We start from the raw sequence: 15,226 nt of genomic DNA, 5'->3' as shown, positions 1-15,226 counted from the left end.
TACAGGTGACTTCATCAGGTAATGTCTACAGGTGACTTCATCAGGTATGTCTACAGGTGACTTCATCAGGTAATGTCTACAGGTGACTTCATCAGGTAATGTCTACAGGTGACTTCATCAGGTATGTCTACAGGTGACTTCATCAGGTAATGTCTACAGGTGACATTATCAGGTATGTCTACAGGTGACTTCATCAGGTATGTCTACAGGTGACTTCATCAGGTAATGTCTACAGGTGACTTCATCAGGTATGTCTACAGGTGACTTCATCAGGTAATGTCTACAGGTGACTTCATCAGGTAATGTCTACAGGTGACTTCATCAGGTAATGTCTACAGGTGACTTCATCAGGTAATGTCTACAGGTGACTTCATCAGGTAATGTCTACAGGTGACTTCATCAGGTAATGTCTACAGGTGACATTATCACGTATGTCTACAGGTGACTTCATCAGGTAATGTCTACAGGTGACTTCATCAGGTATGTCTACAGGTGACTTCATCAGGTAATGTCTACAGGTGACTTGAGTGATTCAGAGAAAACGTTTGAAATCTATAATGTGTTTATTGATGTGAATTACACACTGTTCAGTCTGACAACATGCTCGATGCTTTCTGTAAACAAACATTCATATTTTAAAGACTTTATCAAAATGTTCACCGGAGCAAACGTCACTGTTACATTTAATCAAACAATTAGAAATGTGTAAATGCAGATTGGGAGAAGGGCTATGTTCTACACAGGGATAGCTCAAACACAGGCAACGCTAGCTAACAAACAGCTGATCAGCCAGGGTCACGCTGTGCTGACATGAAGCTGAACTTCTAGATAATCCTGAAGTTTCAGATACACCTCTCTGGTTAGCAGCTTAACTCAAAGACTGGAGTCAGTGAGTAACTTTAGCCTAGCTTGGATGAATACTGGAGGTTTGTTAGCTTTAAGTTAATCTCCCATAAACCCTGAAGTTTGTTTGATTTGACTAGAGCCAGGGGTCAAAAGCTAAAGGCTGGCCCTGGCCGTGGCGCAACTGGCTGGGGTACCTGCACTGTACGCCGGAGACCCGGGTTCGATTCCCGACCCGTGGTCCTTTCCGGATCCCACCCCGACTCTCTCCCACTTTCCTGTCCCTCTCCTATCCGATTAAAGGCAAAAAGCCCCCAAAAAATAACTTTAAAAAAAAAGCTAAAGGCTAACTCTATGCTAACCTATCCCAGAAGCTATCTAGACTCATATGCTAACTCTTAGCTAAATAAAGCCAACAAAAGACAACAGATGGCGTTGATGATGCCATGATGCTAAGCTAAGCGAAACAGAGATGAAAGGAGGGTTTAAGTACAATCTCAGACGGCTTCTTTTAGATTTCATGTTGACATGTTTTAAACCCACAGATGATTTTAAGAAACGTGTTGACAGATAACCCAGATCTCTCCTGGCTCAGAACTACAAGACAAACAGAATATAAAAGGGATCTAACACTTTAATAACCAGATCATATTGCAGTAAACTCACATGTAGGAGGGGGGTATGAGGGCTCTAGGGTATTAAAATACACAGAGCGCAGGAGGGGGGGATTTCCGGATTTACAAGAGAAATAATACATTTGGTAAATTTCCTCTCTAGCATGTTAGGTTAAGATGGAGCTGCTGTTTGGCATCAGAAGGAGGAGGTCTTCTTCTGGTTTTTCAGATGAAGATGGAGACGAAGACGAAGAAGACGAAGAAGAAGTCAACATGAGGATTAAACAGTGTGCTGGTTTAAAGAGAGAAGAAGAAGAGACTCACCTACGCTGACATCAGCAGACCTGTGGTCACTGCAGGAAAACAAACACACTCATTACTCAGCTGTTAACCTACTGTTAATGCTAAGCTAACTTAACATAAAGTGAACCATTAGCTAACTGACCAAAACTCACCTCTTCAGGCTGGCATTTTTACCACTTTGAAGTGTCTCTGAGCACCTGATAAAGCCAATAACATATATTATTATTAATAGACTTGTAGCTAACTCTAAGCTAACCAGACCTCTAGTTAACTCTAAGCTAACTAGATATGTAGCTAACTCTAAGATAACTCTATGCTAACCAGGCCTGTAGCTAGCTACTCCCTCTGTATCTTTAAAGGCACTTGGATCATTAGTGCCAGTATTTTGTCCGTGACTGTAGCCATGTTCCACTCGTGCAGAAGTAGCCACGTGCTTGGGGTAAAACACTGAAGCTAAAGTTAAGCTACTTGCCGCGCCACCCCTCCTCTCACCGTCCTTGGAGTCCGGCGGCAGCAGGGCGTCCTGTCTGTTGGCGAGGACGAAGGCCAGCGTGGCCAGGATGGCCGCGTCCAGTATACCCAGCAGAGCCAGAATGTAAGCCCAGTGAACGGAGCAATTACCTGGGGAGAAGCTGCCCACCTGGAGACAAACAGGAGTCACATGATCACACACCTGGAGACTAACAGGAGTCACATGATCACACACCTGGAGACAAACAGGAGTCACATGATCACACACCTGGAGACTAACAGGAGTCACATGATCACACACCTGGAGACACAAGAAGACTCTCCTCTGTGATAGAGCTTATAGTGAGTTCTGGTTCAGGCTGACCTGGGACCAGCTCCTTGTCCTACTACAGAAGGCTCAGTGAGGGTATAGTATGTATAAATAATAATAACTCACAGAGTCTCCACACAGAGCTCTCATCTCTGGACTCTCCCATGAGTCTGGAAACAGAAGACAGGCCAACGCCAGACAGAATCCTGAGAGACAGACAGACAGTTGGTATGAGTATGAGTGTGAGTGTGAGTGTGAGTGTGAGTGTGAGTGTGAGTGTGAACCTGCGGTTAGCTGCAGCCAGGCGCAGATCTTGTACACGGTGGCGGCGCTGCAGAACCTAAAGAGGCTGAGGCTCAGGATGCTGGTCCAGACCGCCCAGAGAGAAACTCCCACCAGAACCGCCACGGACTGGAAGGAGGGCAGCGGGGACAGACTAGAGAGACCCCCTCGACACTCGGGGACCGGCCAGTCCAACTCCACACACACCTGGACACATATACACCTACCGTTTACTCTTGAACAAACACCTGGACACACATTGTTTACATTTGTTAGGACAGCTGCTTGTGGGGGGTCAGTTGGCCCCATGCTTCACGGCTCAGAATAACATCTCCTACATAGAACCTGATTAAACAGTCTGGTGCCCTGGCGTCAGCTCCTCACCTCAAACAGTCCTAGGGTGCCGCTGGGCGGGGCTGGCCCCACCCCCAGGTGGACGGACCCCCTGGTGCCGACCCAGGCCGGCTGCACCAGCACCACCACCTGCAGGATGGCGAAGCAGAGCGAGCACACCGCCCACAGGACGCCCACCGCCCGGACACTGCGCACAAACTCCGTCTGATAGAGCCGAGACAGGTCGGCCAGGGGGGGGGCGCCGACATACCTGGGGGGGGGGGGGGGGGGGGGGGGCGTAAACTACTTACATATTAGATAACGCACAGAAATATGGATCCAACAGCAGAACTGTCCCTCTCAGGTGAAGCTACCTGAAGGGGACACATGAGGAAGATATTGTCGAACTACGCCCACATCCTGGGGGGCTCACTCACCGGCCGCTTCATCAGGGACCCCTCGCTAGTCCCCGGACCCCCTTTAACTTCAGAACTGCCCTAATTCTGGACTCAACCTTCCGGAACCTTCTATAAACCCTAGAGGTGGTTCTGAAACCACACTCCCCAGTTCAGAGTCCTCCAACAGCTCCTCTTCACCATGCCTACATGTATTGAGTTGCTGCCCTGTGATTGGCTGATTAGATAATTGCGTTAACGAGCAGGTGAACAGGTGTTCCTGATAAAGTGGACACACTTTATTTACACTTCTGACAAAACAAAATAACTAGTTTCATATTTAATAACGTCAAGTAAATATCCGCCGGATTGCAGAAACCGTGAGGATCCCTGGAGGCTGAAGCTGGGGAGAAGACAGCTGATGTTTATCTTTTAATTACACTCAGATTTAATTAAGGACACGAGTCCTATAAAAATAAAAATACTATATCAATAAAAATATAAAAATAAAACACAAATCACATAAATAGACAGAAAGGCAAATAAAGAAGAGGTGATCTAACTGCTGCAAACAGGAAGTGATTTACTGCTGAAATCAACACGTCAACAGGAAGTGATCTAACCAGCTGCTGTTCCACCACGGCAGGAAACCAGTAAACACTGGCACCACACACTCTGTGATTTACCCTGCAGAGAGACTTCAGACTACACTGCGAAATCACTACTTCCGGTCCTTCATTAATCTGTTACTGCAGTAATTATCAACAAGCTGCAGAGAGAGAGCCAATCAGCGAGCAGAGAAACACACACACACACACACACACACACACACACACACACACACACACACACACACACACACACACACACACACACACACACACACACACACACACACACACACACACACCGTTAGCAGCTGTGATTTAAAGAGCGACATGCATCTGAATCACAACACACGAAAACACCAACCTGCAGCCAGAGACACACCGGTCCGTCTGTCTGTCTCTCTGCCCTCTGCCTGTCTCTCTGCCTGTCTGCAGGACGAGAGGACACAGTAGATGGAGAGGATGGAGGAGGGGCTGCAACTCTGAATCCCCGGATGTAGACCCTCCTCCACAGCTCCGTCACACTATCCTCACCAAAGAACCACATTTAAATACTATTATTAAATAAATGATGATCAACAACAACAGATTTGTTGACAGCAGCAGACCTAACAGCTGCATTGTTAGAGACGGAGCTCCGTCACAGCGCCGCTTGCGGGCTGACCGGGGAACTGCTGCTTATGTATAATAACCATATTCTTTATTAAATATTAAACATTTCCAACAATATTATCCAATACATCCAAAATAATTCATATAATAAATTAAATACATATTATATAAAATCATCTTTTCACAAATCTATATCTTGAAAACATTTCATTTAAAATGTCTAAAAAATAAAACAATAAAATAATTTCTAAACAAACAAATATAATATATATGATATTAAGAATCACATAACGACTTTATAAATACTAGCTGATGGTTGGCTCCCATTTATTAATTTAGAATCAGAATCAATATCTTTCAGACCCCCCAGCAGGGTGTCTGTGGGGGGGGTCTCTGTGTGGGGGGGCTGCAGCGTCGCTGAGGGAACTTCAAATGATTGAAACATGGGACTCGTGTATAAAAGCGTTTATTCAGACAGACAGGACATAAAGACATGGGTCAGAACCAAATCCTCCAGAGCAGGACCCTGTGAGAGGTTCACTGACACTACGTGAATCAGACTCTCAGCAAAGCGCAGCAGGAAGTCCTTTCTTCAGCAGAGAGGACAGGAAGCTGCCCAGATCTTCGTCCTGCAAAGACACAGACCATATATCATTGAAACACGCTGACAGGTCAGGACCAGAGCTGCAGGTCACCTGTTTGAATAACGTCTCCAACAGGAGAACCAGGAACCTGCGAGCAGCAGGAAGTCAGGAGGTATGTTACCTGGTAGCTCCAGGACAGCAGCAGGGTCTTGGTGTCGGGGTCTTCAGGTGAGGAGGACACCTTGATGAGAATGGACTCCACCATGACGGTGCCATCAGGGAGCAACTGCACCGAGGAGCCCTTCAAAACACTGACAGGAACCAGAGGGACAGGAAGCAGAGGGACAGAAACCAGAGGGACAGAAACCAGAGGGACAGAAACCAGAGGGACAGAAACCAGGGGGACAGGAAGCAGGGGGACAGGAAGCAGGGGGACAGGAAGCAGGGGGACAGAAACCAGGGGGACAGGAAGCAGACGGTCAGATACAGATATACATGCAGGAGATCAGCTCAAGACACACTCTGGACCTCCAGCAGGTGTGTGTGTGTGTGTGTGTGTGTCTCACCTCCTCAGGTGTGTGTAGACTCTGCTGAGGGTCTCTGGTTCTGGCTTCTGGTCCTGCAACTGGACTCTGCAGGTGAAGCGCAGCTGGTGCTCGTTGAGGCCCAGCTCCTTCAGAGCCTGTTCCGACGAGACCAGCTTCAGACTCTGGGACAGGAAACAGGAAGCATGTCAATACACACCCTGCCCCCCCCTGAAGCAGCTCAGGTGGACCCCCCCACTGAAGCAGCTCAGGTGAACCCCCCCACTGTCGGGAGGATGACGGGATGATGGGGAGGTGGACAGATGGTGGACAGATGGTGGACTCACGTTGTCCTTCATGATGAGGGTCCCGTGCATGGTGCGGGGCTTCTTGGGGTCGGGGAGCGGCCCTGAAACAGCAGGACAGATGGAGAGCATTAGAGCCTGAGGCTGTTGTAAATGATATGATGTACGAAATATGAAATATGAATGATGATCCGGACCCCCCAGAGCCATCTCCCTCTTCAGCAGCTTCAGAGAGATGTCCACCGGGACGCTGGGGTTGGTCAGCACCGTGGCCGTCTCTCCGTTAGCCGGCATGTGGCAGTCGATGCCTGGAAACAGCAGATGGAAATATAACATAATAATAAACATTGAGGGGGGGGGGGGGGGGGGGGGGCTCCTGCTGGCACTCACTGAACTCCTGCTCGATCTTCCCCTTCAGGAACTCCATCTTCACGGCCTCTCCGTGCACCAGCAGCACGCTGCGCGGCTCCGCCATGCGGATCAGCTGCATGATGCCTTTAGCATCGGCGTGAGCGCTGAACGACATGTACTCCACCTGCAGCTTCACCTCCAGCTGCACGCACACACACACACACACACACACACACACCCTGTTAGCTGAACGACATGTACTCCACCTGCAGCTTCACCTCCAGCTGCGCGCACACACACACACACACACACACACACACCTGTTAGCTGAACGACATGTACTCCACCTGCAGCTTCACCTCCAGCTGCACGCACGCACACACACACACACACACACACACCTGTTAGCTGAACGACATGTACTCCACCTGCAGCTTCACCTCCAGCTGCGCGCACACACACACACACACACACACACACACACACACACACACACACACACACACACACACACACACACACAAACACACACAGAGTATTATTGGATGTATTCTGACCGTGGATCTGCCCTCCATCTCCAGCTTCCTCTGTCCGTTCAGGATCTTGTGTCCGATGGTTCCCTGCACGCAGTAACCCGGCATGATCACCTGGAGACAACAACAACAACCACCTCTGGTTATTACAGGTGTGCTTAACTCATGATCACCTGGAGACAACAACAACAACCACCTCTGGTTATTACAGGTGTGCTTAACTCATGATCACCTGGAGACAACAACAACAACCACCTCTGGTTATTACAGGTGTGCTAAACTCGTCTCTCACCATGTTCTTCTCGTTGCCGGCCCACTTCTTAAAGATCTGCAGAGACTGACCGGCGTGCAGCATGCCGGGCGTAGCAAACACCACCTGCAGGTACACACACAGGATTAATACAGGGGACCTGAACGCACCACACACACAGGATTAATACAGGGGACCTGAACGCACCACACACACAGGATTAATACAGGGGACCTGAACGCACCACACACACAGGATTAATACAGGGGACCTGAACGCACCACACACACAGGATTAATACAGGGGACCTGAACGCACCACACACACACAGGATTAATACAGGGGACCTGAACGCACCACACACACAGGATTAATACAGGGGACCTGAACGCACCACAGGATAAAGGCTATAGTGAATAAAGGATTTGATGTGTTCAGTATATATATATATATATATCGTACAGAGTACCATGGGGCCGGGGTTGTCGGCGTAGGACCGGTCGAAGGCCTTGATGTGCTTGAACTCGAACATGTTCCTCTGTACGAAGGTCTTCCGGATCTTCTGATTGGTCCAGGTGATGAACAGCTTGTAGTAATGGTTGGCCTTCTCTGTCAGCCCGGTGGAGAAGTAGATAGGGGCCTTCAGGTTCATCCGCTCCCTGTGGGGGGGTTAGGGGGGGGGGGTGTAATGTTATCAGAAGTTTCAGGTCTCTGAGAGACACAGTTTACAGAATACAGGTCAGTAATCTGGGGGGGGGTCACCCTGTTCTGAGAGTCAGGAACTGATACGAGGGGGGGGCAGTATTACCAGAAGGTCTCCAGCAGGATGCAGAGCTCCTGAGCTCGACCCAGAGCGAACACCGGGATCAGGACCTAAACACACACACACAACACACAGTAGCCCCTCAGTAATAATGATGATGTCACGATGATGGCATGATGACCTCCCGATACAGTACCTTGCCCCCCCTCTCGATGCTCTCATGCACCTTCTTCAGGAAGTCCCTCTCTCTGCAGCGTTTGGAGTCTCTGATGGTCGTGGCGTATGTCGACTCAGAGATCAGCACGTCAGGACGGCACTTATCCATCCATGCAGCGCTGCACACACACACACACACACACAGATGAGGATGAAGAAGAAGAGGAAGAGGAGGAGGAGGAGGAGGAGAAGGAGCAGCAGACTCACCCCAGGTGTCGGTCAGGAGTCATGTTGTAGTCACCCTGAAACGAAGAGCAGAGGATGAAGAGGAGGAAGTGAAGAAGAGGAGGATGTGATGAAGGTGTGTCTGACTCACGGTGTAGACCACGGACTCGGAGCCCACTTTGATCTGGACCATGGCGGCTCCCAGAACGTGACCTGCGTAATACGCCTTTATCTCCAGCTCATCGTCCACCTACACACACACACACACACACACACACACACACACACACACACACACACACACACACACACACACACACACACACACACACACACACACACACACACACACACACACACACACACACACACACACACACACACACACACACACACACACACACACACACACACACACACACACACACCTCTATGTTAGAGTCCTGCAGGTAGGTGACAGGGCTGAGGGGGGACCTGGGACCCCCTGCAGGTGGTTTCTGGTCTCACCTGGACGGTCTGGTGCAGGTTGAGAGGAACCACCTTCTTCATGCAGTCCTTGATCATCTGCGAGGTGAAGAAGTTAGTCTCCCCCTTCTTGTCCACTGTGATCTTCCTGAAGTCCTCCAGCAGGATGGGGCAGATGGCTTTGGTGGGGTGGGTCATGTAGATGGGCCCATCGTAGCCAACCATCTCACTCATGAAGGGGAGGGCCCCGCAGTGGTCCAGGTGGAAGTGACTGGGGACAGAGCGTTGATTAATGGACCCACATGTCTCTCTGAATCCAGTACAGAGACGTGATGAAGACGGACCTGATGATGACGCAGTCCAGGAACTCTGTGAGCCGTCCGCTCTGAGTGATGTACGAGAAGTCCGGGAAACGCCTCTGAAAACACATACACTTATTAAAGATGTATAGATATTATTCTACTGTTCTAACGTTATTCTAAAGAGACATATATATAGATATATATAGAATGCTCTCACATCATCATTGTAGCCCATGTGCATGCCACAGTCCAGCATGATGTTTTTGCCCCCGATGGAGACCAGGATGCAGCTCCGACCCACATCCTGTCCGGCTCCTGCAAAGAGAACCGGGTCACATTTACATACTGTATAGAAATACACATAGAAATACTGCTTTATAATTATCATTATTACTGGTTCTTACTGAGAACTGATCCACTTCTGTAGCTCAGTCCGCTTCCCTGTGCAATATATACCTCCACTTTAAATACCATGTACCTGGCCTCCTTCACAAAACTTTATACACCCGTTTAAATAGATCACAATAAGGTTTATTCTCAGCAGCATGAAAATACGGTAAAGCTATAACATTAAAATATAGTAACCTTTACAGGAATACATGTTCAATATAGATACACCTTTTTACTTCTTGTTTTCCAGCTGGATATGAATCTTGGTCATTTTTATTTTAAAGGATGCGTCTTATTTAACATTAAGGTACCTTTGTCTCTTTACATGTCCATCTGTAATTCAACACCCCATGAATGCACCACGGAGTTAGCATCTCCGAGCTAACAGCAGCTAACCAGAGTAAAGTAGTAGAAGTAAATAAAGGGTAAAACTGTAAAGCTTTCTAAACCCAAGTCTCAGAAACACAGGGATAAACCCTAACCCTGAAACAGAGAGATATAAAACCCTGAAACAGAGAGATATAAAACCCTGAAACAGAGATATAAAACCCTGAAACAGAGAGATATAAAACCCTGAAACAGAGAGATATAAAACCCTGAAACAGAGAGATATAAAACCCTGAAACAGAGATATATGAAAACCCTGAAACGGAGAGATATAAAACCCTGAAACAGAGAGATATAAAACCCTGAAACGGAGAGATATAAAACCCTGAAACAGAGAGATATAAAACCCTGAAACGGAGAGATACCCTGAAACAGAGATATAAAACCCTGAAACGGATAGATATAAAACCCTGAAACAGAGAGATATAAACCCTGAGAACAGAGAGATATAAAACCCTGAAACAGAGAGATATAAAACCCTGAAACAGAGAGATATAAAACCCTGAAACAGAGAGATATGAAAGCCCTGAAACAGAGAGATATAAAACCCTGAAACAGAGAGATATAAAACCCTGAAACAGAGAGATATAAAACCCTGAAACAGAGATATAAAACCCTGAAACAGAGAGATATAAAACCCTGAAACAGAGAGATATAAAACCCTGAAACAGAGAGATATAAAACCCTGAAACAGAGAGATATAAAACCCTGAAACAGAGAGATATAAAACCCTGAAACAGAGATAAAACCCTGAAACAGAGAGATATAAAACCCTGAAACAGAGAGATATAAAACCCTGAAATATAGAGATATGAAGCCCTGAAACAGAGAGATATAAACCCTGAAACAGAGAGATATAAAACTCTGAAACAGAGAGATATAAAACCCTGAAACAGAGATATAAAACCCTGAAACAGAGAGATATAAAACCCTGAAACAGAGAGATATAAAACCCTGAAACAGAGAGATATAAAACCCTGAAACAGAGAGATATAAAACCCTGAAACAGAGATATGAAACCCTGAAACAGAGAGATATAAAACCCTGAAACAGAGAGATATAAAACCCTGAAACAGAGATATGAAACCCTGAAACAGAGAGATATAAAACCCTGAAACAGAGAGATATAAACCCTGAAACAGAGAGATATAAAACCCTGAAACAGAGAGATATGAAACCCTGAAACAGAGAGATATGAAACCCTGAAACAGAGGGATATAAAACCCTGAAACAGAGAGATATAAAACCCTGAAACAGAGAGATAGAGAGATATAAAACCCTGAAACAGAGAGATATGAAACCCTGAAACAGAGATATAAAACCCTGAAACAGAGAGATATAAAACCCTGAAACAGAGAGATATAAAACCCTGAAACAGAGGGATATAAAACCCTGAAACAGAGAGATATAAAACCCTGAAACAGAGGGATATAAAACCCTGAAACAGAGATATAAAACCCTGAAACAGAGAGATATGAAACCCTGAAACAGAGAGATATAGAGATATAAAACCCTGAAACAGAGGGATATAGAGATATGAAACCCTGAAACAGAGAGATATAAAACCCTGAAACAGAGAGATATAAAACCCTGAAACAGAGAGATATAAAACCCTGAAACAGAGAGATATAAAACCCTGAAACAGAGAGATATAAAACCCTGAAACAGAGAGATATGAAACCCTGAAACAGAGAGATATAAAACCCTGAAACAGAGAGATATGAAACCCTGAAACAGAGAGATATAAAACCCTGAAACAGAGAGATATAAACCCTGAAACAGAGATATAAAACCCTGAAACAGAGATATAAAACCCTGAAACAGAGAGATATGAAACCCTGAAACAGAGACTCCGTAAAGTTGCCTCTGAGAGGACCGGGAACACTTCAGTGTAAAATGCGCAGTAGTGACGTCACTCACCCAGCGGCGTCACTTTGATCTCCGGCATCTCAGAGATGAAACCACAAACTGTAGAATTAACTGATTAATTAATAAGGAGAGTTTTTATCTTGTAAACATGAGGCCCATTTCTGCTGCACGTTCAAACATCAGACTCAACTTCTGCTCAGCGCCTTCAAAATAAAACACCACGCTCCTTCCCTTTTCCTGAGGTTTATAATCAACCAGCGGTGAGCGCCCCCTCCCGGACCGGAGTGTGCAGCAGCAGACTGAAGGGACATAAACAATGAATACAATTAAAGAAACAAACACTAAACTGCAGTCTTTTTATTGCTGTTTAATGTTTTTGAAGTCCGCATGTCTTTCCTGCAGGTTTCCACATATAATCCCGAGTTGTGCGAAGAGTTAAAGGTAGTGTAATGCTGCCACCTCTAAAATCCCTTCCAGTCTCTGTGTTATTTATTATAATTATGTTGTTCATTTTGTTCTCCTTTCTTCATTTATCCAAATTCTTTATATCATTTGAATTTATTGTATTTTTTTTACCACATGTCTACATATCATGTTTTATATGATTTATTATTATAATTGAATCTATTTCACTAAACATTTGTATTGTAATATTCTTTATAATGTGTTTCGTCTTTCATTTAGTTTTGGTTCATAGTCTCATAAAAGCCAACGCTTTTATTTTGAAGGCGCAGTCCTCAGTTCCTGAGCCGGTTGGAGTCTGCGCAGTAGAGACGGATCTGGACTGACAGGTTATTCCTGAAGAACCTTTACTCGTGTTTATCTCTCCGGGTTCTCCCCGGTCTCTCTCCGGTTCAGAGTTCAGTCTTCGGTATATTCCCGTTAATACCCTCAGCCCCCCCCCCCCCCCCCTGCAGTCAGCTGTCGGTCCTCTTCCTGAAGCAGCATGTCGGATCAGTTCTGCCTGCAGGAAGTGATCGACTCCTTCAGACTCAGTCTGTCCGACACCAAGGAGGTTTCTCTGGACCACTATGTGGAGGGCTGGAGGGGGCTGGTCAAGTGAGTGCTCTTCAACATCCAAAATATATCAGGAATATATATCAGAATTACTGCCATAAGAGTGGTTTCCTGGAGTGTGTAGAGTGTGTAGAGGACTGACAGTGGACAGGTCGGTGTGTGTGAGCTTCAGGGAGACAAAGAGCCCTAATAATCCGAGAAAAAGTTTTAATATTTTGACCAAAAAAGGTTCAAATATTCCAAGAGAGAAGCAGATTAAATACACATAAAACTCCATGGAAGGAAAACTGATACAGGAGTGGATCTCCCTCCATGTTTTAGAGGTAAATGAACACGTTTCTACAGTGAGTAGCGAGGGGGGTTAATATTGAGAGGGAGGGGGTCTGGGTCCCCTTCAGTCAGAGAGATCTGATGGAATCTATCTGCCCCCCCAGGTTGCTGAACAGCCTGGGCAGTGTGTTCGGCTTCATCTCCAAAGACGCAGTCAACAAGATCGACATCCTGGTGTCTCTGCGGGGGGGTCCCGGGGGGGCTCACTACGTGTCGTTGCAGTCGATGGTGCAGTACGAGCTGCAGAGCGAGCTGGTGGACCAGAAGCAGCGGGGGGGGCCACCCCGAGTCCGGCTGCAGGACGCTGCTGCGACTGCACCGGGCGCTGCGCTGGCTGCAGCTCTTCCTGGAGGGGCTGCGCGTCAGCGGGGAGGACGGCAGCCCCCCCGCCCTGTGCTCCCAGGCCTACCACCAGTCTCTGGCCCAGCACCACCCCTGGCTGATTCGCACCGCCGCCGGTGTGGCCTTCAGGATGCTGCCAAGCCGCGCCAGCTTCCTCCAGCTGATGAACGCGGGCCCCCCTGAGCAGGCGGTGCTGGTGCTGGGGGAGGCCCTGCCTCTTCTGGGGGAGGTGTACTCCATCACTGAGGAGCTGTATGCCCAGCACAACCTGCTCAACCTGCCTTAACACTCACTCACTCACTCACTCTCGCACACACACACACACACACACACACTAGTGAGAGAGTGTGTGCAGCGAGGTGTCTGTAACTCGGCCTTAATTTAAGGACTCCAGATATTAATTGAAACGATCATTCTCTCTCCACTCTGCACCAACTGCACTTCCTGTTGCTGTTTACTTCCTGTCTGTCTTCTTCAGTGTTGTGTTATCGAGTATTAACGACCTCTGAAATGTCCAAATTGACCAATCAGAATGGAGGAATTCCTCCGAGCCGTGTATCACCTTTAGGGATCAGGAACAGCAGGTGTGAGTATTGGAGCTCACCTGCTGCCTCTCCATCACATTACTCTGAGACACTGGGGACACTGGGACGGACACTTTCCTGTCTCTATAGCCTAAACCATCAGTAGAGAGTAATCACCAGTAGCAGATAGTCTGTGGAGCTCTGAGTGTTTTTCTGAAACCTGATTAAATAATAAAACACGTAGTCATAGTTTAACTCCTTATGGAGTCTCCTGTTTAATGTAGAAACTACTGATTCCTTTGAGGTGATTTCTGTTGTATGTATAAGTATGTGTATATATACATAGTATGTTATATGTTGGAACAGCTTCAGGTGGATGATTCTTTTGATTGTAATATTTTCCTGTTTATAAATCATCAAGCCTTTCAGTAACTGTTTGAATTATTTGATTAACGACGAGTCAGATATTAGATTATAGTTGGTGCCCCATGATCATTACTCTAAGTACTTTAAATACATGTTTGAGGTACTTTTACATATTTACACTCTGCTGCTGTCTATATATCTATAGATGTAGAGATATCTAACCTATACCCTAACACACAAACGTACGCACACACACACACACGCTGCTGAGACAGGAAATTGTTGAAAACTACAAACCGATGTTTACAGTGAATCTGCTGATGATGTCATCGAGCTACTGAGCGTAGTCTGTCTGAGGTCAGAGGTCAGAGGTCACAGCGGCTCATTAGCATTTACTGAGAGAGGCTGTGTGTGTGTGTGTGAGACAATAGAGGGCTTATAACAGGACATTTTTGCGGTGCGCCTCAGAAACAGCAGAAGAAGAAGAACATTGATGGAAACAGAACTTCCTGTCTGTTTCTGACCTCTGCTCCCAGCGCCGCACTCTGATTGGTCGGTTCCCAGCAGCGAGGAACATTTAAGAGTTTCAGGGAAGATGTTTACTCCATCTGCTTTCTCCAGAGGAACCAGAACCACTGCTACCAGTTCAGATTTTTCCGAGTTATGCTAAGCTATGCTAAGGTCGTACCTCTTAAATTCACAAGAAACTCTACTTTGGTAATAATTCGATGCCAAATGTCTGACACGCAATGGCCTCAATTTGTTATACTAT

At 46.6% G+C, this 15,226-nt stretch overlaps 3 protein-coding genes across 4 annotated transcripts; 1 reads left to right on the top strand and 2 right to left on the bottom strand.

The window, feature by feature from the left end:
• Positions 1-544: 544 nt before the first annotated feature.
• lhfpl4b (LHFPL tetraspan subfamily member 4b) lies at positions 545-3,426 on the bottom strand (the record flags this gene model as incomplete). Its single annotated transcript, XM_063880692.1, has 6 exons — positions 545-1,674; positions 1,782-1,810; positions 2,253-2,400; positions 2,668-2,747; positions 2,826-3,030; positions 3,208-3,426. Coding segments are annotated over 5 exons (681 nt in total), but the record flags the coding sequence as incomplete, so codon positions are not given.
• Positions 3,427-5,221: 1,795 nt separating this feature from the next.
• On the bottom strand, positions 5,222-12,090 carry ints11 (integrator complex subunit 11). Of its 2 annotated transcripts, none has more exons than XM_063880594.1 (17): positions 11,927-12,090; positions 9,447-9,544; positions 9,272-9,345; positions 8,970-9,198; positions 8,614-8,712; positions 8,505-8,539; positions 8,278-8,416; positions 8,127-8,191; positions 7,788-7,977; positions 7,361-7,444; positions 7,093-7,182; positions 6,575-6,737; positions 6,382-6,492; positions 6,227-6,288; positions 5,922-6,064; positions 5,537-5,666; positions 5,222-5,400 (listed from the first exon to the last, which is right to left on the bottom strand). In XM_063880594.1, exons 1-17 carry the CDS (start codon positions 11,952-11,954, stop codon positions 5,335-5,337), a joined length of 1,806 nt encoding a protein of 601 aa, XP_063736664.1. In that variant the 5' UTR covers positions 11,955-12,090; the 3' UTR covers positions 5,222-5,334. The 2 variants fall into 2 exon arrangements, with proteins under 2 accessions (XP_063736664.1, XP_063736665.1); XM_063880595.1 differs by having other exon boundaries at positions 8,308-8,416.
• Positions 12,091-12,628: 538 nt separating this feature from the next.
• On the top strand, positions 12,629-14,520 carry cptp (ceramide-1-phosphate transfer protein). Its single transcript, XM_063881683.1, is given in 3 exon segments — positions 12,629-12,934; positions 13,327-13,495; positions 13,497-14,520. Coding segments are annotated over 3 exon segments (636 nt in total). The 5' UTR covers positions 12,629-12,821; the 3' UTR covers positions 13,851-14,520.
• Positions 14,521-15,226: the final 706 nt, after the last annotated feature.

Source organism: Eleginops maclovinus, chromosome 4 (genome assembly GCF_036324505.1).
Source record: "Eleginops maclovinus isolate JMC-PN-2008 ecotype Puerto Natales chromosome 4, JC_Emac_rtc_rv5, whole genome shotgun sequence".
NCBI classification, from domain to species: domain Eukaryota; kingdom Metazoa; phylum Chordata; class Actinopteri; order Perciformes; family Eleginopidae; genus Eleginops; species Eleginops maclovinus.
Note: the sequence above shows the minus strand (reverse complement) of the source record. Positions and strands in the feature narration are given on the sequence as shown.

Excerpts from the sequence above, each read along its gene's own strand:
- ints11 (XM_063880594.1), bottom strand. The coding sequence starts at position 11,954 with ATGCCGGAGATCAAAGTGACGCCGCTGG. Across the intron at positions 6,493-6,574 it reads GAAGATCGAGCAGGAGTTCA|GCATCGACTGCCACATGCCG; the intron begins GTGAGTGCCAGC and ends TGCTGTTTCCAG. Across the intron at positions 6,065-6,226 it reads CCCTCATCATGAAGGACAAC|AGTCTGAAGCTGGTCTCGTC; the intron begins GTGAGTCCACCA and ends TTCCTGTCCCAG.